This window comes from Anopheles maculipalpis, chromosome 3RL (genome assembly GCF_943734695.1).
Source record: "Anopheles maculipalpis chromosome 3RL, idAnoMacuDA_375_x, whole genome shotgun sequence".
Classification (NCBI taxonomy): domain Eukaryota; kingdom Metazoa; phylum Arthropoda; class Insecta; order Diptera; family Culicidae; genus Anopheles; species Anopheles maculipalpis.
This window is the reverse complement of record NC_064872.1, coordinates 27947383-27968746: the sequence shown is the minus strand read 5'-3', so window position 1 is coordinate 27968746 and position 21364 is coordinate 27947383. Positions and strand designations below refer to the sequence as shown.

The window sequence follows — 21364 nt, the reverse complement described above, 5'->3', positions numbered from 1 at the left end:
GAAAGACTGTTCTGTAGCCGCAAGAGCCGTTTGCTATAGAAATATTAAATTGTAACAAAGAACTAAAAGGATTTCAGATTGTGTTTCGATTGTTGGAAATAGCTCCCTTAGTTATTGCTGAAAGATGCCATCAATTGCCGGATACCCGTTCTTTGACTGGCTCAAGCAATTCTTCATCATCTGCCGATGATGCTTTCGAGTGAAAAGTTTTTATGTGTGTCCTGGCATTCTGCAGCCAGCGCAATTTTTTCTCACAATAAGGACAACGGAAATAGTGTTGCTGTTCGCAGTGCACCATCAGTTGGTGTCGTTTCAGCGAGGCAAAGCGATTAAACGTTTCCTGACACTTATCACAATTGAACAGACGTAGCGTTTTCGCGTGCAGTTTCCTGTGCGTACCGTACGACTGTTTGGAGGTGAACGTTTTGTTGCAGATATTGCAACGATGCGGTTTAATACCGGTGTGCGATATCCTGTGTTGTGTTAGGTAGGCTGATTTGGTGAACGCTGCCTCACATACGTCGCACACAAACTGGCGTTTATCGGTCCTTCCTTTCATGTGCTCGGTACGACGGCTTTTAATAATTCTGTGCACAATTTCCCCATTTAGTACCGGGTCTTGCTCAGCCGAAGCTGCCGCCGTATGTTGTTCTTTCTTTCGAGCGGACGTTGACGGCTTCAAGCACTGATCGAAAATTACCATCTCACCGTGAATCCGTGCACGGTGTGCCTGTAACCGGCCGGAGGTTTTAAACACCGAAGGACATTTCTGGCACACGTAACGGCTTTGCAACAACGGATCGTCCAGCGCCGGGTGGATGTTTTTAACGTGCGCTTGCAGATTTTCCTTCTGTACAAACTTCATGGGACAGAGACTGCACTGAAAGTTCTTCACCCGCAAATGAACAAGCATATGCTTCACAAGATTATTCTTTTGCGCAAAGGACTTCAAACACTTGTCGCACTGGAAAGGTTTTAGCTTGCTGTGCACCAACTGGTGTCGACGAAGGAAGTACTGATCGAGAAACGTTTTGCCACATATTTTGCACAGGATGGTACAACGCGGGGGATTATCTGAATCCTGTGATTGGTACGCATCTACTGGCGGTTTGCTTGTTTCGTTTGGTTGTGGAAACGGCACGTATGATTCCAGCCTTTGGTCCTTATTCTCGGCTGTGTTGTCTGTCGAAATCTAAAAGCGAAATTACATAATATAAATACATCATAAGAGAAGTTTTGTAGAAGTATTTTTGTACGTTGATACCTCCCGCAAATTCATGGCCACTTCATTGAAATGGACAATTAAATTTGTTGCTACATTTCCTGGAAAGCTGGAAGTCGATGTTTTGTTTTGGATTCTGATGATTTACGTCAACTTGATGGGAACTGTCAAATCAGACTAATCAAAAAGAAGCACAGAAATGTAAACAAATCGAATGCAAACAATTTTCGCTGTATGCAATTTTGGGGCTAAGTTGCTGGAAAAATCACTCATTCCCACTGCACGGCGTTAAAATGCAGTGTAGAGTGTGTTTAAAACGATGTGAGAATCAAGAAGACGGCAAAACTGCAACGCTTTTTCATTCTTTCCTTGATGGTGTGCTGATAGGAGAATATTTGAACGATGTTTTTGATCTGCAGGTTTGTTTTGCAGTGCCGGGATGGGAAAAGTTTCTCCTAAACAACCTTAATCCTTTGGTCAAAATTTTAGATCTCCGAGGATGATTGCTTTCCACAACATATCTGCGAGCAGTGTCGTTTGGAGCTTCAAATAGTGTCAATCTTCCGGGAAAGACTGCTTTTGTCTGATAACACGCTGCGTGGATTACATCGTCTCGGAGATGGTGCAACAACTTACGGGGAAACAATGGTGGACGAATCTGTTGTGTCATGTGCAGCTACTGCAACTACACGAGAGTCCATGGAACAAGACTCAACCGTAACCGAGATAGCAACTAACCGCTGTGGTGATTGTGGAAAGAAGATGTATGAAATTGAACCGACCTATCTATTTCAGCAGACTTCCCCGTCCTGTTCCATTACGCACATCATGCTGTGCCAAGAATGCTACCACGCTATGTCCACCGGTCACTCTGAAAAAACAGAAGCTGATATCCATAAAGCTGGAACCGCTACAAACCTTAATTCTCCTTCACTAACTATCGATTTGATACCTACGGAAACTTCAAACACTTGTACAAAAACGTCTCGTTTTTGTTGTGTGACACACTGCTCGGAACTGTTCAGCGATGAACCGACGCTCGTACAGCATGCACAAGAAACACACGCGATAAAAATTCGCAAAAACCGCGAGAATCAAGCACCAGGAAGACCGTTCAAATGTAACGTATGTTTTCGTGCGTTTGGTTCGTCAAAAAATTTGCGCATTCATCAGTTGGTTCGTTCAAATGTACATGCTCGCAGTTTCATTTGCACCATATGTCCGTTTCGTGCCAGCAATACGGCCGCTCTAACGATCCACGAACGTTCCCATACCGGAGAGCGTCCTTACGGGTGCGAGTCGTGCGAGAAACGGTTTTCTTCAGAAGCTACACTTAAATCGCACCAGGTCTGCCATCTGGACGAGCGACCATACGAATGCACGTACTGTTCGAAAACGTTTGCACGCAAACGAAACATGCAGGAGCATGCTGCGTTGTGCCAGTCGGATGAAAAACCTTATCATTGTGAGGAATGTAGTGCACGATTCAAAACGAAACAGCACTTGCGGTTACATCGTCGATTGCACACGGGTGAGAAACCGTACCGATGTAGCGTTTGTCCTAAAACGTTTCACTACATTTCCGATCGAAAACGGCACGAACTATCACACGCGGGAGCGAAACCGTACCGTTGTCACACTTGTGATGCTTCGTACACCCGGAAGTATGCACTTACCATGCACGAACGAACGCATACGGGCGAGCAACCGTTTGGGTGTGAAGAGTGTGGGAAACGATTTTCTAAATCTTCCCTGTTGAAGCGGCACGTGGCACGGCAGAGTTGTGGTGGAAAAAGTAACACGAAAAAGCAACCGATAGGTTCAGCAGGGCGTAACAATCTATTGAACAGGGAAGTGAAACAATAAATAAATTATTTTCAGCCGGTTTGAATTTGAATTTGATAATGTGGAATTGCGGCAACTTTTTCATTGGGCACAATCATCAACTGTCAACTTGATGTCTCAACTTGTTTGTATGTCAAAAAGCAACAAAAAGACGTAAACACACAACACACAAATCAACGCAAATCGGTCCAGGAAAAACGTAATCCAAAAATGTGGAATGAGGATTTCAATGTTTTCAAAAATGATAAGATACCGCAGATGCCGGCCACAAAGGTAAACCGAGCGAATCTACCCCGACGGGCAAGGAACTTAAGGTAAGCGTAGTATTCTAGTGATGATACAGTGATTCAACCATTTCAACACTTCACTTCTCTTCACAGTAAAGAAACGCTGCAAAAGGCCCTTCGGAAGAAAAAAGAATGTAACGACAAGGCTCAGCGCATAGTAGAAACACTAATTGAACCGGGACGCACAGAGGACGAGCTGCTCACCATGGTTAGGGATATTAACCAATGCCACATGGAAGACATCATTCAGGAGCGTGCAATTGTTAAGCTTTGTGGTTATCCGTTGTGTAACAATGCGCTCACGAAGTAAGTTCAAGATTGATTGTTGTTTTATCGCATTGAATTACTTATGTTAATCCGTTCGCTGTTTTCTATTCCGTTCCATAGCATACCGAAGCAACAGTACGCAATATCGGTATCCCGCAACAAGGTGTACGACATCACGGAAAGGAAGAATTTTTGTAGCGGCGAATGCTACAAAGCATCCAACTACATTAAACAGCAAATGTTGACAAGCCCTCTGTGGTTGCGAGACCAGGAGGATATACCGAACTTTCGGCTAATCAATGGCAGGCAGCTTATTTATCGGGAAACGGACGTAAAGAAACCATTGCAGCCGGGTGAAGTGATATTTGGAGAGTTAAAAATTGTAGAACGAACGTATGATGCAAAAGAACAGGAAAAAATACTAAAACGCGAACCTCAGCAAGACGAAGCACAGGAGGATGTAGTCGGCGTGGAGGAAGCATTGGGTAGTGTACTTTCTAAGTTGAAAATTTAAGATAAAATTTTTATAAAAAAATTGTGATAACATTGAATAAAAAAGGAGATATAAAAGTAACTATATTAATGAAATAGATTTTCTCTAGTTTGGCTGTGACATGCTAGCAGCAGGGATCGATGACGCCACTTGTCACAACATTGACGTTTCGGTGGTGTGTTATTGTTTATCTGTGTGTTGTTGAAAGAAGTAGTTTTGTACAAAGCAAATTCTAATAAAAAAGTAAGTACATTGAAATCTAGCAATAATTATGCTTCAAGTAGTGTTAAGTAGGTAATAGAATAAGCAGTTTTAGGAATATTGTAATTCATCTGAAGATTATGAAGAACTTCGGTACGTTTTTGGGAGCGAAACTTTCCGCGTATTCCGGTACGGCCGAATGATGTGAGCTTAGTCCATTTTATTTGCTTGTATCGACAGTGGAGCTGGGCATATTTTAATAGTACTGACCCAGCCTCAGTTTTACAACAATTTTTGTCAGGATAAAAAAAACCTTCAATATTGTGAAGAATCTACTCTTGCGACAAGGCCCAACTTTACCTAATCTTGTGGTGATTGTGGCCATTTTACCTGTTGTGCAATTCTGCCACCCATAGAGCGATAACTTCAATGTCAGAATGTTTCGTTATCAGACTTCAGTCCCGTTGCTTTATGCACAGTGCGTTCCCTCAAAAAGCAGAAAATTAGCTTAGCGTTCCTAATCGCTGATCGCGCGTACGATCAAATGAATGTCATAAAGGAGTCCTGTTTGAATATCATTCTCACGATATGATCAATACATCGGAAGAATTTTCCTCAGGCTGTAATATGTCCCGTACGGCAGGACTGTCTATCCTGCTACGAGTAAAAATAAAATCAAGAAATCCTTTCGACGTTGTCTTGGGCCCGAAGAATAAGAATTTTAAGAACTATGCCTGGATGGCTGTTAGTACTGTTGTGCGTCTCTCAACATCTGAGATACGGGCCGACTGTTGTTGGCTCTGGTTCTTGACCTGGGATAGGTGGAGTTTCTTGACGACTTCAAAATGTAATTGAATTTCATCAACCTTTGAGTCCCGGATGATTCTATATTCTACTTGTTGGCTTAAAGACCTGGTAGATCATGCCGGCCATGTAATGACTTACGAGACATAATAATATAATGTAGTTGGATAGTCAGTCCTCACCTGTGAAGAACGGACCGGATGTGAATTGAACCCCGCTCCAGACGTGTGAAGGTCGGGGCGATTCTATATTAGATATTGAAGAGAAAATACAAGCTAGTATTACGCTGCTATGCAGATCCTTGGTGGTCATGGTGGTCGCAATGATTTTTATCATACAATCATACCGGCATGTAATGATGTAAGTTTGGTCATTATTAGTACTGGTACCCTGAGCTGGAACTCCGAAAGTTCACTATAAGCAAACATAGATTTACTCTGGCTATGTTCCAGTGTATGATTGTAGGACTCCTGCTTTTGGAGCCTCGAGGTCGTATTATGGATTATTATTTGCTACGTTGTTAGTTCTAAATAAGAACATACAAAACCTTTCGGTTATGAAACCTACTTTAACCCAATTGTCCGACATACGATACGCGCCACAACAATGAAGTAACAACCTTGAATAGTTGGAATATGAAACCACCAACTATCCGACGATCGAAGCATCTACGAATGCGAAAGTGATGCTAAAAAGTGTGCACGTCTGCAAAGTCTAAAACGACGGTCGACGCTAAATTGGATTCAATTCTCTCCCATTAACCTAACCGAGCGAACATTTTGCATCTGCGGCAGTTGTTGGTGAACCGGTTCCGGACCAAATCACGCACTGATCAGCTGACGGGGTAAAATGGGAGCGACAAAGACAAATTTTACTTTCTTTTGAACGCATAGTGTTAGCGTTGGGTTCACATGTGCAGAGGACTTTGCACGAGTCCGGACATTGAACGTGTTCTTTGCCATAAGCTGAAACCGCACATTGGTGATCAATCAGCTGTCGATCACGCGTTTGTCCCGGACTGTGTGTATGTAAAGAAACATTATTTTTAAACCATTAGAACATCCTTGGTATGTCGAACAAAAGTGGAACGCACTGGAAGAGTGTCCAAGAGGGCAGCCGCTCATCACGTCTTCACATATTTTTGCTTCATATGTCTTTCATGTTTTCTGATCCGTTACAGACGCAATTGCCGGTGATGCAGCTGGGATAGTCGGACGACTCCACCACGACAAACGAAGGTGTGCACATACGCACGTACGCACACATTTACAAACGGGACAACCGGTGTAACGCGGCGACAGCGGTCGAGGGCCAGAGCGCGAGACGGGGACATATTTCCACACTCATAAAGGCACATTACATTGTTTGCGCGCAACCGCGATTCGCAAATACGGTTCAGCCGGGCACGTTTCTCAGTCACAGTTTCAGTCACAGTCGAGCTCTGTCCGGGTGTGGTACACGTTTTGGTTCAGGGTTGTGGTTCAAGGCAATCTACCCAACGGGAGCATTTTGAGAGCATTTACAAATTTTTCCCTAAAGTATATAGCGTACGTGCTTTTAAAGTCTGAGGTAAAACGCAATCGTCTCTAGTTCAAGGGCACACGACCAAACACAAGCATATCCACGGTAACGCGAAGGGCAATTGCGAGCGAGTGTTGTGTGGGTGAGAATATTTTTGTTTTCGGCAAAAGGGCTGAGTGGGTGAAATGGCGCAGCAAGTGCATCAAGTTTTCAAGGCCGCCCTAACCAAAACGGCTGGCCAGAGGGCGATGTCGACCGGTGTCATCGGTACGTTGGATGGTAAGTATTAACGTTTATGTTTGATTCAAAGCGCATCTATTCGGTCCCGGGCATTCGATGTAGAACCGGTTTTTGCACCGTTGCAACGGGAAGTGCACCAATGCGTTGAAGTTGTTGCAAATGAGGTTGCTTTGTGTTTATGTACGGATGTGCGGATATATGTAGGAAACTACTTTTTCTTCCGCAATTTATATCGGCAATGGTATGACGGTGTGAAACTATGGGGTGTTGTGCTAAGTAGCTCTTTGTTTCAAATAGTATTTGAGTTCTGCAACTCCAGCCTTCAAGCTTAGATTGTAATTACTAAAATGAAATGCTGTCTAAATTTTCTAGTTTCGATTATACTTCCAAACAAGTTTTATCATCTATTTTAAGTTCTTTTTGATCCTTGTCGTGGGAATAGAACCCTCTTCAAAGTAAACATAATGCCATTGTTGCAAGACCCACATCCATGCAAGACAAGGTCTCTTGGAATAGTCGGATCCTTGCTATGACTAGGAGTGTTTCGATGATAAGACGTTCGGATGACGAGGATTCATTGACTACGTTTTTTTTTTGTAGAATGAGTTCTGAATGACGAGGTCTCTTAATAGATGATTTATGGTGAGGTCTCTTGGCAGTCTTTGTAGTAGAAAATTCCTTTAACTGGGAGGCATCTTTGACTACGAGATAGTTTTGGTAGACAAGATCCCTTGTATGTCTCGTTTATAAAAAAAAATGGATATTGCACATTGCACAAACAGCTCGATGAAGCTAAGATTTGTTGTGCAACAAACTCCAATGTTCGATTTCGTATTCACATGGAACTTTCCGGCATGCAAAAATATGCCATCGCAATAAACAGATGCAATTTATCGTCTGGTCGTACACTTTACTACGTGACAAAGGGCTACACACATTGTTGCAATCCGGTGTCGTTTTTACTGTTACTGGTTTAATCCGGTTGCAGTCGCCGCAGAAACACGTCTCACGTTCACCACCCTACAACGCAGCCCTTTTATTTATGCTAATTTAAAATTGTTAATGCAAACAAAACAATTCCAGTGTCCATCTCGCGTAATTTGATGCAAAAAGTGCGCTTTAAAACTAAAACCCTTATTCGTTTTCTTTCCTCCATTTTTGTTTCCTGCAGCGTCTACCGGCACAAAGAAATGCGCCGCAACACAATCGTCCGGACTGCACATGTCCGTTCAGCGCAGCTATCCCCTGGCGGCCACGCTTCCGCTGCCACCAAACATTGACGCATCGGAAACGAGACGCTTTTCGCCGTTACGATCGCGTGACATTAATGCTTCGGCCCTGCTGACGCACCAATCGCTTGCACCGATCGATCTTGCCGCAAATGGCGTGTCCGACGCCGGGATGATTGATGTGACGGTGGACATGAGTGCTGCGGGCGCGATGGATCCGCACGTTCAATCGTACGATTGCACCGGAGCGGTCAGTCTAAATTCGAGCATGCAGAGCAATGTACCGAGTCCGTTCGGTGGTATGCACAAGTTTACGCATCTGAACATGCCGGGTGGTGCGTGGGCCCAGGAAAGCAAATTTCTGTCGCACGAACTCAACTCCTCGCACTACACCAACCTGCGCCAGGAGGTACGCTCCGACTGGAGCAGCTACGAGGACCGACCGATCAAGCCGGAAGGTAGGCAAATGGTGGGTCTGTCACGTACAGGCTCTTGGCCACAGCAGAGTTTTTTGACGCTATCAGGTAGTTCGTTAGGTCGTCGTGCCTTCTCACTAAGCTCAACGCACTTATTGGCATTTAGAACCTCGGCGCTTTATAATAAATCCTCGCAAGCTAACACTGGTACTGCTGCCGAGGAATCAAATTCTAAAGGTAATTCCGTGTCGGGTGCGGAACAAGTCCCCGTCTCGCGCAAAGATCGGCTAAAGAAAGCTATCAAGGAATACGGCTCTACCGTGCTCGTGTTCCATGTCAGCATAAGTCTTGCTTCTTTGGGTACCTGCTACCTGCTGGTATCGAGGTTTGTACACTAACTGTTTCGTTATCTGTCCGGAGATGCGTTTTCTCTCGTTCGTCTTAGAAAAAAAAGTCGCCGAGTTTTAATAATCCTCACAGTTGGTTTTCCATACCCAGTATTGATTCCTTCAATTAATTTTATCCTTTTCTCTTAATGTGATCTCTTTACCTACCCCCATTACCAATCGCGCAGCGGAATAGATATGGTCTCGCTGCTGGAACGTATGGGCTGGGGCGATTCTGCGCTCGCCAGCAAGGCTGGTGCCGGTGCCGGCACATTCGTCATCGCTTACGCCATCCATAAGGTGTTTGCTCCGGTTAGAATTAGTATCACCCTCGGTGCAACGCCCCTCATCGTACGGTATCTACGCCGGAAGGGCATCCTGAAGCCGCCGGCGCCATCCGTACCGTCACCCTCTGGTTCATCAGCGCCGACGGAGAAATCCTAGAATGCAACATTACTTTGTGCTGTGTGACGAGCGTTAAGGAGTATTTTGGGAATGGTTTATAGTGTATATTTTTGTATTGGAAAACATTTACCATTCTATTACACAATTCAGCAATAAATAAAGCTACATAGAAATAGTAGATTATGCACTTGCCTTCTTTTTAATATTGTGTTGCCTTATATATTGGTGTTAGCAATTTCTCAAATGTTCGAGGCCGCATCATGAAGTAAATAATCCTCTGGAATGTGCTGCAATAGATAAAAATCAGTTGCGGATCTACAGAGCCTTGAGCGGAATAGAAGTGAGTCTCATTACGTACAAATACCAAATACCTCTACTTGCTCAATCGTACAATTGGTCACTTTTAAGGGGATTTCTTCTGTAAAGATCACTAATACCTCTTACCTTCCTTCATGGAAAGTTTCAACAAGACCTCATAAATGACGGAACAGCAGTCCCGACGGTGACTTCCGAAACATTGCACCTCAGGATTGATATGAAAGTAGATAGGAACGAAGTTGTTGTTCGGCCGTATGCTCCAAAGTTACCTTTTATGGCAAAGATTATCTTCGGAATTGTTCACTCACAAAAACAGCACAAACTCTTCGGTTAATTTACTCATGTTTCAATTGTCTTTCATACTTTGTCTAAATACAGCACTTAATCGTTACATACTTCACGGCGTGAGTACACAGCTTAACCATAAAAAAACCTTAACTGTTGTTTCCCTTAAAATACCATAAATGACATATATCCTTTGTTATTTCTAATAAATTCCCACTTTTCGCTCTTTTATGTTCTATTGCTGTGTGAAAGGAGGATTTCTTCCTGCATTAATTTCAAATTCTTAACTCCAAGCACACCTTACACACCTTAAACTTTGCTTGTTGTCGCATACACTCATCAGACAGACTGATAGTGCTAAATTTTAATCACGACAGAGTGTGTGTTTGGTTTTGTAAAGGATTGAAATTGTAAGGAATTTGTCCTTATCCTGCGCATCACAACACTTTGAATGTGATGGAGAAGCTAAAGTGACTAGTGGTGTGCTTCGAATCGCAGAGTCAAACACACGGGCTAGTGTACCTAGAGAGTGGGAATAAAACTTTAAAAAATTGGAACCAAAACCTACGACTAATGCATTTATACAGATTTTGCTGTATTCCTTAAATTACTAAAGCAATAATAAAAGGGAACAAAATTAGAAACAGAAAAACAAAATTACCTTTTTCACTAGTTTGAACTTGCAATGCCTTCCTGCTGCTGGATCTTCCTGAAAACTGTATCATAGGAACACGAGATCTTTGCAAAACGAATTTCCTCTGCGTGGTTTTTTTTTCCTTAATTTGTGTGCGTGTTCGTGTGATGGGACACTTTCGTATTTATATCACATATTCTGTCGGGAAAACAGAAGCTACGAATTGCTCTTGGGGTTTACTTAATCGTTAATCCTGTCATTTGTGTCCGCATTTTAATTCTACCATATCTCCCATTTCGCCACCACTGCGCGCTAACCGCTTACGTGTCTAGCCTTTTCATCCCATTTGATGTTATCCGTAAAAATTGAACTGATTTTGGGTTGCAGTGGGAGAAATACTACTCTTGTACTAATAGTAGTGTTGCCTTACATGTTATCCTCCCGGTGCCCTTATTTTCTTCAACCCGACCGTTTAGGCTGTAGCAGCGTAACGGCCTGTGACGCATCCGGGAACAGGTTGTAATAGTTAGCCAGCGGAACGTACGCAGCACCGATAACGCGTCCCGCAAACCATCGTCCGTGTAGTGCGTTTACTGCCAGCACGGCTGTCGCAATGCTGGGACATTTGACGTACACGTTGCCCGAGGGCGATTGCTTGTCGACGTACACGTGCTGAACGCCACCGTGCTTGTTGCACTCCTCTATCACATCGTCCTGTATCTCCAGATCCCAGTTCGGGTTGGTTTCCGTTGCCGGATCGAACATGTTGGACAGCAGGAAGCACTGGGTAGCGATCGGCGGTGACTGATGGATCGGTTGTTGCGGTACGGGCTGTGGTGCGGTTGCCAGCAGTGCATCGGCTGCAGCACGCGGTACGGCTAGTCCGGCACCTTCCGCCAGCTTAAACATCAGCTGCAATCGTCCCGTGGCGCCAAGCTCAATGCCACTGCGGTCCATTTCATCGGTGTCGAGTGAGGCGTGTGTCGTCACGTCCAGTCGCTCGGTCACGTTTCCAACCTTCATCGGACGGCCGGCTAGCTCGAATCCGTTCAGCTGTTCCAGCGCTTTCTTGGCGTCATCGGCATTATGGAACTGAAAAGAGAGAAGCATACATGGTTGTGTCGTTACTTTTTTTGTTCATTTACTGTAGCAGCTTGGTAAATCTCGTTGTAAGTTATTCATTGTAATATGTACTTTATTCCCAAGCAAATGTAAGATCTCACCACATGCAACAATTATACTTCGGGCAGGAAGAATAATCAAATTAAGGCAAGATCTATTCCTACACTGTTTAAGGCTAGGAAACCCATTCCATTTAGCATACATTAGCCCCTCGATTGCAAACCAATAATCACAATCAAGTCAAGAAGTATGCGACTAGAGTTTGTACTTTTTCATAGCAGTTCTCCAGCAAATGTAAGATCTCACCACATCCAACAATTAAACTTCTGGCAGGAAGAGTAATCAAATTACGGCAAGATCTATTCCTAGACTGTTTAAGGCTAGGAAACCCATTCCATTTAGCATACATTAGCCCCTCGATTGCAAACCAATAATCACAATCAAGTCAAGAAGTATGCAGCTAAAGTCTGTACTTTTACGTTGCATTTGCTTTTTATATAAAAGGATCTATGATGATTTAAGATTTGTTTGTTTGCTAATGGTTAGCTCATGTTTCCTTTGAGTTTAATATATTTTGCTTCCTCTTGGCTTATCGAACCGTGAGGTACAACACATTTTCCGTCCATTCTAGTGTTTCATTTGCAGTCAGATTCATAAATTAGTCAAAATAAGCAATCAAAATTAAAATTACAAAACAAAAAAAAATGCTTGCAACGGTTCCGCATCCGCGAGATGAGATTTCAATGTTATTGAAGATAGCGTATTCTATTCGGAACGAGTCTCGATAGAATCCTTCAATTAGGATTCAATTCGATTCGAAGTTTCCTATGGATTGAATCCCGGAATCTGCCAACGCTACTGCTATGTAATACAGGCCGTATAATGGCTGCTTTCGAAAGAATTGATCTCTGGTCCTCCTCAGTGTGGGACACAATTACCACAGATAAAAGACTAGTCCAACTTAAATCATCAGAAAGCCTCGGTTGATATTTGACTATAAAGTATACTCACTGTGATAAATCCATAGCCCTTCGATCGTCCGGTGTCTGCATCCATGATCAGCTGAATGTTATCAATTTTGCCGAACGGTTCAAAAATGCCATTAAGCATATCTTCCGTAATGTTGAAATGTAGCGAACCAACGTACAGTCGCATCGGCCCGGATGGGTTCTTAGGCGGTGCGGCTGGCGGTTGGCTAGCCATGCGATTCTTTTCCGCCTGCGTGTGCTGCACACTGATCGGTATGCCAAGCAGCTTCTGTCCGGAAAGCCCCAGTGCCAGTGCGACCGATTCCGGATCCTTGAACTCGATATACGCGATACCCTTGAATCGTTTCGTTTTGTTGCACGTGATCAATCGTACGTCTCGCACCTTGCCCACGCTCGAGAAGAATTCTTCCAAATCACGCGCATGTATACGCTGGGACAGCTGCATGCAGAACACGGTACGTGCATCACGATCTTCCTGGCTCATCTCTTCCAGCGGGGAACGATCGCGATAGTATCCGCTTGATCCACCTCGTCCACGTCCACGGTACGGTTTCGGGGACATGGAACGACGTCCCCGGCCACGGATACCGTCCCGCGAACGACTGCGCCGTCGGTAGTCCCGCTCGCGAGAACGACGCCGATGATCACCACGGTCACGCGAACGACGCTTTTCCACTACTACCTCGCGGCGATGATGATCGCTCTTTCCGCTGCGGTCCTTTTCCTTTGACCGATCTTTCGAACGTTCGCGGCGGGCGGGCGAACGAGATTTGCTGCTTCGTTCCTTGCTGCGACGACGCTCCTTGTCGCGGCTGCGACCAGGTGAACCTGAACGATGCTTTTTGGAACGTGCTTCTACTTCACGTTCGCGGTCACGGTCCCGCTCGCGCTCTCTATCACGATCGCGCGATCGGCTACGATGGCTGCAGGGAAGATAAAATTAGGAAGAAAACAACAATTAAATGATGTGTTGATAAGCAAATTAGATTATATTTTCAGGGCTACTCACCGGGACGACTTGCTATGGCCATTTTCCTTGTGCTTCTTCTCTCCATTGCTTGAACCATTTTCCACGGGCGATGCATCATCCTGGAGGCGACCCATTGTTGATGATTGGAGGACACACACACCATTGAGATGCGGATTGATCGGGATGGCAGTTTTCGGACGAGCGCACGCACACATGCACGCCACAATTCGTACCGAGAAGATAAGGTCGTATTCGAGAAAATGAAAATGATGCGCATACGCGGAATTTGAACGGTTGAATTTTTTTTATAGTCGAGATAGTGATGAAGTGTTAAAGAAAGAAAAAAATAACAGAAAAAAAGAAAGGGAAAGAGAAGAGAAAACAACAAACAAATTGGATTAATTAAATTGCGCGCTTGCAGTTGGGTTGAATGGATTTATGCTGCGCTCCGTCTGCGCTGGATGAGACAGACAGACACCACATAGTGTGTATTCCCCGATCTTTGTGTGCGCATGCGCACACACACACACACACGCACGCACGCAGAGCAGAGGTAATATGCAAATATAAGAGAAAAACAGATTCAACATTCAATTTCTGCTAGCCAAAAGTCAATTTGTGTCCGCATTCGCTGACGGCTTTGTGTCTCTCGCTGTCGATTCTCACAATTTGCCTCTACGACGGCCAGAAGAAAACGAAACACACATTGATTTGGATGGTTCGGTACCGCTGTTTACGACCATTTTCTGAACAAGCCTTGCGCGTTTCATTCTAAGTACACCGTAGTTCCCGAGGTAGAGGGCACAAACAGGATCGATCGATGATGTGTGGGGCTCTGCGAAACGGAGTTTCGAGCGAAGTTTCTGCAATAACAACACACATTGTATTCGGTTATGGGGAACACACAAACTTACGTTTGAGGACTGATTGGTTTTGGGGGGGATAAGATTGCAGTGTACGCGGGACACCACCACCTACATATGTATGGTACGGGTTTTTTTTTTTTGCTGTCAGACAGTCATAAGCCATCCGCACGAAGTTAGCCCCACCAACACACGCAATCAAGAGCAATTAATCTGCAAAAGGAAAATAATGCCTTTAGCGATTGGCTCGGTGTAGCAAAGCAAAAGGAACCGCGTCGGCGGCATATGATATATGGCGGGCAGGTGATCTTGCTTCTCGATGGTAATCAGTTGCAGCTAAACAAAATTACCAATGTCCGGTACACATACCGGGCATTGCTCATCAAAAAGTGGCCAATATTGTGAGGACACACAAACACATCTGGTTGGTCGGTTACGGCATCAAGTGATTGATCTGTAAAGAATTCGGTTCAAAATTGTCATAGGATCACACGCACACACACGCACACAACCATTAATCGTCATCGTCGTCCTTATTGGTTGTCCCAACGAGCTGGGAAGGATATTTACGCATCGATTCTATTAAACCACACGCACGGTTTTTTGCTCAGTAGAGGCCAAAGCCGGCCATCGAAATGATTGCAAACCTAGAAAAAAAAATCTACAGACTCGTGTGTTATGTGGAGAGAGAGAGATAGAGAAAGAGGGGGAAAAAGGGATGCCTCAGCCAGTCGCTCTCAATGGACGCCAACGGCTGCCTTGGGGATGACACTTTTTGTGGATCCTGTAAAGAGAGCGCAACATAACGCCAGACATCGTAGGCTTGTGTGTGTACCCTAGCTTTTGTTGATTCTTAATCGGTTTCACCAGGTTGCGATCTACCAGTTGCGGATGGTACAGTCTATCATTCAAATTCTGTCCAAGTAACACAGCCAGATCACCTAGAACGAGCAAATACTAAGGCAATACGTGTCACGAGTTGTATTTTCGTGACATGGATTCGGGGTATGGGCAGAGGTTACGCAGCATTTTTGCTCTACTATTTCAAAACGATCTCCTAAGCGTAATTACCGGTTTGTGTAGGGCCAAAACTAAAAATAGAACATTTAAAATCGCTGATAAACGAATACAACTTTCACTCAATGTTAACTGTTAAAACGAATTTCAGTTGTGTGGAACTGAACATAACACGTCTAGATGCATTGCTAAGATGAAGAGATTTCGAGACGAATGTAGTCTCAGAGACTCAAAGCCTAGAATGAACGAACTATAGAATAAACAAAACAAAACAAAAAATTGGACAGTTTTGAACTACCAGTGAAACAGAGTGAGTGAAACTTGCTTTCGTTTATAAGCGCTTTAAGAAGGTTTCATTACAAGAGCGCTACAAAGCTTAATTGCTTTGATAGTTCATATTTGTCCACAAACAACATTCCTCCTTGGCCCATATATCGTGCAGGTCAGGTGTTAGGGATCGCGTCTTAAGACACATTTCTACGAAAGAGGAAACGCGATTAAACATATATGCGATCCAACTTGCCTCACTTGGTTTCGATCACGCGACGCTGTTGGTGATGGTTTTGTTCGATCCGATATTGCGTGTCTTGGTCTGTTTATACCGATCGGTATGTGATCATAAAGGGATATCCTAGAACAGAAATGAGCAAATAATGCTGAGAGCCCTCTACCAGCTTATGAAGCTGAATAATGTACAACACAAGAAAGGGGGAAAAGATAAGAGAGCGATTAAAGCTTACAAAATGCGAGCATTAATCGAGGATCGTGTGGTGTAAATCTATTTTCATCTCTCCCTCCTTTGGCGCTGGTCCTGGTATTTCAGGCAGCCTGACGTTACACCGGTAACTGGATTGCATGAGGTATTTGATCACTAGCTCTTTTCTGACGATCCTTAATTTATGCACACATTGTTATTCGCTTGTACATATACATATTAGCCGTTTGTGCGTACTTTTTCTCTGTAACGAGAGTATTTTTCCCTTCCCTATTAAGAATTATCCTCTGTACGAATAAACGGGATTTCAATTATGTACGCTTGCGTGAAGTGAACTCGTTTGATGTGCGTCTCAATCGTGACTCTGTCTCTGATCAATAGATATATATAAAAGCTTTAGGTTTAGTATTTTTGCCTACTTTCATTCCAACCAGCAGACACAGAGCAGCCTGTACAGAGATCAGCCTAGAAAAATAAAGAGAAAGTTCCACTTTAATCACATTGGTTCGGTCGCGTACATTTTGCTGGCAGTCGTTAGGTGTTTTTTGGCTTTTCTTTTCTATGTATATATACGGTGAGCAAGAGAACCGCGAAAGATATCTTGAAAAAAAAATGGAGAGAATATTCCAGGACATCAGGATACTATTTGATGCGAATAAAACAAAACAAGATCGAAACGATAAGAAGATGTTGGGGGGAAGAAGAAAAAGGATACGAAAACAAAACAGAGGACACGGCCAGAAAATTGGATGATTGACTTTGGGTAGCTTTTAGATTTTTGTTCGGGGGGTTATTATAGGCGTGCTCGCTCGCCGTGAATCTTGACTTTGAATCGTTTTAATGATTGCAAAATTTCGCATCCGTAATAGTTTTTTTTTTCCTTCGTAATTTTCATATTGATGGATAGGGGATAGTACTTTCGTAGTAATATTTTGATATTTTGCGGTTTTCTTGTATTAATTGGTATGTACCTTTGTCTCGGAAGCTGATTACACACACTCTCTGTACCAAACTCATACCGGAACCTGACATTAGTATCGTCTATAAAATGCAGAAACGAGGAAAATTCATGTCATTTACCTTTGCGATAATATGGTGTGATTGAGTTTTGGTGGTTATAATGGTTTGTTAAGTTTTACATATAGATTATTATATTGCTCTGTTGTTTCTGCTTGCTGCCTTTCCAAAACAGCACTCTTAATGCTACGATATTCTTACATACACGGTACAATGATGATTATAGTGAGGAGCATTGCGACACATCCCCACAAAGGACTATCTTACATAGGTCGGAACATGAGAAAGCTACTTTTACTGCGTATTACGGTCAGATGGAAAGGAAAGACACCAGGCTAACCACCGAGGGGCGAAAAAATTTATCGAAACATTCAGAATCATAAACTTCCGGGAATGTAACGAGCCTCCCCACCAGAATCAGCTGTCTCTTTCCTTTCCATCTGTTCCACACGCGCCAGCGCGATAAAGAGCTATGCTTTACTGGTCTCTTGCATCGAGCTGTACGCACACATACACACGCTCGAGTACATTATAATCAAGAGCTTTTGAACCATCGCGATTCGGGTGCGTTCCTACGAGACTTACGAAATTTCTGGCGACACAAGGAGGGCGCGAATAGTAGAAACGGGATATACTATAAAAATACAATCACACACACAAGGCACAATCTTACGCCTTAATAACTACACTTACCTCCTTCTTGTAGGGCGCCTCGAGCAAATTCAGCACCTCATTATTGAGCTCGTCATCCGCCGCCATCTTGTCCGAGATGTGGTGCTCTTTACGTGTTTCGTGATCGTAGAAGGTGGTACTTTTCATTCCGCGTTGCTCAAACTGCTGCTTAAAAGCGAGTGCACTCAATGTACTGCAATTACTGCTGGTGCAGCAAACGTGTTTCTTCACGAGCGTGATAAATTTACGCAGATTGTGAGCAGATAAATGGGATAAATACGGCAACGCACTTCACTGCTAGCTTTTGTTGTAAAATGCAGAGGAAACAAGATGGCGTGCCAGACGAAAGGTGATTCACATCTGACATGAGCGCTAGGAAGGCAGTCAGTTGATACGGGTGGGTTGAGTGCTTCGTGCTTCGTTCGTGGGCGCTACGGACATACGAATTTAAAAATGACGGTTACGATTTTTGGGACATGTTGATTTTGAAACAAGAATATGGAAAAGTGATCATTTTTACAAATTAAAGAACATTTTTATTGGGGTTTCAAAGAGTAAAATGCAACCATCATAATGTTATTTTTTTGTTACGTATTGTCAATATCAAAAGCGAATTGATTGGTTACCGTTGTTTCCGTGGTGTTAACCTGGAGAGTGAAATTTGCTGCATAGAATGAAGATGTTGAAAGAGGATGATTGCCGCAGTTATTGCTGGATAAGCAAGCTCATCTGCTGTTAATGAAGTAGCTACATTACTACGTGAAGGCAATTGTCTTTGACGTTTCCCGTAGAGGACCACGCCTTTGGGTGTTGCATTGGCGAGAGGAAGCACGAGCAGTATCACGATGATTACCACCTTGTATTTATATCCGTTTGCCATTGGTCTCTCTGTGTGTGGAACGCTGTGTTGATTTTACTATGCGTTTATTCCAATCTATACAGAACATGCGTGTTATAAAAATATGTTAATATCGGCCACATGACGCTTTAATACTTTTATTATATTACCTTGCTAAAACTTAAAAAAATAATCACTTGATATGTTAACAATTGTCTTGAGTGGTATCAAAAATCACAACACGAGATCTTGCCGGAACGAACACAACAATTCTGATGCGCAGCTATCATGCGCTCACGATTTTGCGCAATAACGGCCTCGATCATTTCACTCTCTAGTTTGAAAGAAGGTTCTTGATTTTAAGCTTCTTTTTGTGGCAAATGATATTTATTGCAGATAAAAAGGATATCAAGAATAAATTTGTAAAATATAGTTTAAGGTACTTATATAAAAAAAATCCTCATAAATCATTTTGTATTTACCATGGCATTAAAAATTAGAGATCACGTGGTAAAGATATCACGTAGCACAGAAACAGATAGCATTGCAAGATGCTCTCTTTTTTCCTGGGATTTACAATAAAAAATACAACCCTAGTCTCACCTAGTGACAGTTTGATTTCAGAGAGTAGGAACGTTGATCGAATATGAAGCTGTATTTCAACGTTTTAAACAGAAAGATAAACATGAAAGTTTGAACTGGAATTGGAAGTATTGGTCCTAGGATGCATTTTTTAGCTCTTCTTCTCCTTCTTCTTCTTGTCTAATCAGCTTTCATGGTCATGCCGGTCATCGAATCGCTTAAGCACGTAGTTGGATAGTCAGTTCTCACTACTTGTTAGCTCTATAACCTCTAAACAGTGGCAAATTTAGCTCCTCGAAGGCCTTAAGCGGAATGGATATTTTAGGACCCTAATACTTAGAATTTGCTGACCGGACGGGATGGTTCTGTGCAATCGAAAGCCCTTACTAGCTCGGAGGCGGCTTGATGGAAGGTTGACAACGGCGCTGACCTTCACACGTTAGGACCGAGTTCAAATTCCATCCAGACCGTTCAGAACTGATTATCCAAGCCACTAGATGGCCTGCGTGACGTAGAAGGTTGTTGAGTCAAGAAGAGAGGGAGAGAGACAGAGACTAGCTAGGAAAATCCAGCCAATAAAAACTTTTTCTTGTTGGCTTAAAGATCTTCGAGGGGTAAACCGGCTATTGCTTACTAGACTTTCTGATATCACGTAGTTCAATAGTCTGTCCTCGATGCGGTGGAGTGATTCGAATGGGATTTGAACCCCGCTCTTGTGTATAAAGGACGACGCCGTTGTCGTCTCACCAACGGGTCACTCATACAAATAATACTTATATATTGGTTAACAAACAAGTGGTGGTTTAAGTTTAAGTTAAATTTCATTCAACTTTGCCTTCGTAATCCTACAAAACGAGAATGAGAAACAAACTGTCCGTAGTTAGCCATAATTTAATTAAATTGTTCAAATGATGACGATTTAGATTATGCTAAACCCGAATGCCAGAAGTGTTTCTGGTGAGACACTTTATTTTAAGCACAAATAACAACACGATACAACACGATTGCCAACCATTACCAAGCTTTTTTGTCACGAAAACAGAACATAAAAAAACCCTACAGAACATAAAACTTCTACGTCTGTATTCCGCAATCGGTGACGTCTTGGCTGCTATTCGTCATCACCGTCACCTGACGATCGATAAAAAAATAGGAGTTTAACACACCAAGTATCGTCCCCAGGTTTAACCTTCCCTATCGGCGTACGTTTGGCGAGTTGCTTGAAGCGTCCAATTAAATCTATCCACCGGGCAACCAATTTTTGCCGCAGTAACGAACAGCAGTAGTAGCAGCATTCTTAGGCAATCGGGGAAACCGCATCGTAAGAAACTATCAGGGAACCGATTTCAAGCGAGCATAACAGTGTGTTACCCACAGCAGCTAAAAAAAACGCAACTCCCTTTTCGGTCCTGTAGGACAAACTACGGGCGTTCCGCGCAACCAAAGGCACACGGAAATAAGGTCAGTGAGTCAATAAACTCGAGCCGGGGCGGGTACGTCTAGCCGTGGCTTTTCGGCTCGGTAGGAGAACGAACGAATTGAAATGCATGTATCCTGTGTACACGGAAAATATCAGCTGTAAACGGTTCTGCAGCAACTTCCCAACACGCCCCACGTAAGCGTAAAACGCAAAGTCAGATAACGGGCAAATCAGGACAGGTAGATTGACGGGGCGCGTTGTGGCAATGGGGGGGCGGTGATCATTCCCGTGACGGAGGCGATTTGTAAGGCACATGCACAGGCAATTACGGAGACAGGAACGTAAAGGCCAATGCGACGGTACGCCCTGGGTTGGGTTTATCCGTTCCCGTATTCCGTTTGGACATGTTTCAACCCTGACCGTACGCGAACGCGTGGTGTGGTCGATTTGAAATTTGTTGTTTAAATTCAAACCCTTCCAAACGATCACGTTTAGAGTGTTTTGTGTGTGTGTGTGTGAGTGAACCTTTTAGGAGCAATCGTAAGCAGCAGCAAAAGGTAGACGAACCTACCTTATGTTTTGCCGGTACCCTGCCGAACACTACCT

General features: G+C 43.5%; 5 protein-coding genes across 6 annotated transcripts; 3 read left to right on the top strand and 2 right to left on the bottom strand.

Moving 5' to 3' along the window:
* Positions 1–130: 130 nt before the first annotated feature.
* On the bottom strand, positions 131–1279 carry LOC126560532 (zinc finger protein 708-like). The gene is made up of 2 exons (XM_050216490.1): positions 1265–1279; positions 131–1192 (listed from the first exon to the last, which is right to left on the bottom strand). The coding sequence occupies exons 1-2, from the start codon at positions 1277–1279 to the stop codon at positions 131–133; spliced, it is 1077 nt and encodes a 358-aa protein (XP_050072447.1).
* Positions 1280–1515: 236 nt separating this feature from the next.
* Positions 1516–3180, top strand: LOC126564585 (zinc finger protein 761-like). The gene is made up of 3 exons (XM_050221662.1): positions 1516–1641; positions 1712–3041; positions 3134–3180. Exons 1-3 carry the CDS (start codon positions 1516–1518, stop codon positions 3178–3180), a joined length of 1503 nt encoding a protein of 500 aa, XP_050077619.1.
* A 94-nt stretch (positions 3181–3274) lies between these two features.
* Positions 3275–4135, top strand: LOC126565313 (putative RNA polymerase II subunit B1 CTD phosphatase RPAP2 homolog). Its single transcript, XM_050222479.1, has 3 exons — positions 3275–3381; positions 3448–3660; positions 3742–4135. Exons 1-3 carry the CDS (start codon positions 3278–3280, stop codon positions 4133–4135), a joined length of 711 nt encoding a protein of 236 aa, XP_050078436.1. The 5' UTR covers positions 3275–3277.
* Positions 4136–6798: 2663 nt separating this feature from the next.
* On the top strand, positions 6799–9355 carry LOC126565878 (uncharacterized). Its single transcript, XM_050223088.1, has 3 exons — positions 6799–6919; positions 8052–8910; positions 9100–9355. Exons 1-3 carry the CDS (start codon positions 6826–6828, stop codon positions 9353–9355), a joined length of 1209 nt encoding a protein of 402 aa, XP_050079045.1. The 5' UTR covers positions 6799–6825.
* A 1657-nt stretch (positions 9356–11012) lies between these two features.
* LOC126564411 (RNA-binding protein 39) lies at positions 11013–18189 on the bottom strand. 2 transcript variants are annotated; one of them, XM_050221451.1, is made up of 6 exons: positions 17940–18073; positions 17201–17270; positions 16649–16694; positions 13674–13753; positions 12687–13587; positions 11013–11645 (listed from the first exon to the last, which is right to left on the bottom strand). In XM_050221451.1, the coding sequence occupies exons 3-6, from the start codon at positions 16652–16654 to the stop codon at positions 11013–11015; spliced, it is 1620 nt and encodes a 539-aa protein (XP_050077408.1). In that variant the 5' UTR covers positions 16655–16694; positions 17201–17270; positions 17940–18073. The 2 variants fall into 2 exon arrangements, with proteins under 2 accessions (XP_050077408.1, XP_050077407.1); XM_050221450.1 differs by lacking the exons at positions 16649–16694; positions 17201–17270 and having other exon boundaries at positions 17940–18189.
* Positions 18190–21364: the final 3175 nt, after the last annotated feature.

Excerpts from the sequence above, each read along its gene's own strand:
- LOC126564585 (XM_050221662.1), top strand. The coding sequence starts at position 1,516 with ATGCAGTGTAGAGTGTGTTTAAAACGATGTGAGAATCAAGAAGACGGC. Across the intron at positions 1,642-1,711 it reads ACGATGTTTTTGATCTGCAG|ATCTCCGAGGATGATTGCTT; the intron begins GTTTGTTTTGCA and ends TCAAAATTTTAG. Across the intron at positions 3,042-3,133 it reads CACGAAAAAGCAACCGATAG|ATTGCGGCAACTTTTTCATT; the intron begins GTTCAGCAGGGC and ends TGATAATGTGGA.
- LOC126565313 (XM_050222479.1), top strand. The coding sequence starts at position 3,278 with ATGTGGAATGAGGATTTCAATGTTTTCAAAAATGATAAGATACCGCAG. Across the intron at positions 3,382-3,447 it reads CGACGGGCAAGGAACTTAAG|TAAAGAAACGCTGCAAAAGG; the intron begins GTAAGCGTAGTA and ends TTCTCTTCACAG. Across the intron at positions 3,661-3,741 it reads TGTAACAATGCGCTCACGAA|CATACCGAAGCAACAGTACG; the intron begins GTAAGTTCAAGA and ends TCCGTTCCATAG.
- LOC126565878 (XM_050223088.1), top strand. The coding sequence starts at position 6,826 with ATGGCGCAGCAAGTGCATCAAGTTTTCAAGGCCGCCCTAACCAAAACG. Across the intron at positions 6,920-8,051 it reads TGTCATCGGTACGTTGGATG|CGTCTACCGGCACAAAGAAA; the intron begins GTAAGTATTAAC and ends TGTTTCCTGCAG. Across the intron at positions 8,911-9,099 it reads TGCTACCTGCTGGTATCGAG|CGGAATAGATATGGTCTCGC; the intron begins GTTTGTACACTA and ends CCAATCGCGCAG.
- LOC126564411 (XM_050221450.1), bottom strand. The coding sequence starts at position 18,065 with ATGAAAAGTACCACCTTCTACGATCACGAAACACGTAAAGAGCACCAC. Across the intron at positions 13,754-17,939 it reads AGGCGCCCTACAAGAAGGAG|GATGATGCATCGCCCGTGGA; the intron begins GTAAGTGTAGTT and ends GGTCGCCTCCAG. Across the intron at positions 13,588-13,673 it reads GGCCATAGCAAGTCGTCCCG|CCATCGTAGCCGATCGCGCG; the intron begins GTGAGTAGCCCT and ends TCTTCCCTGCAG.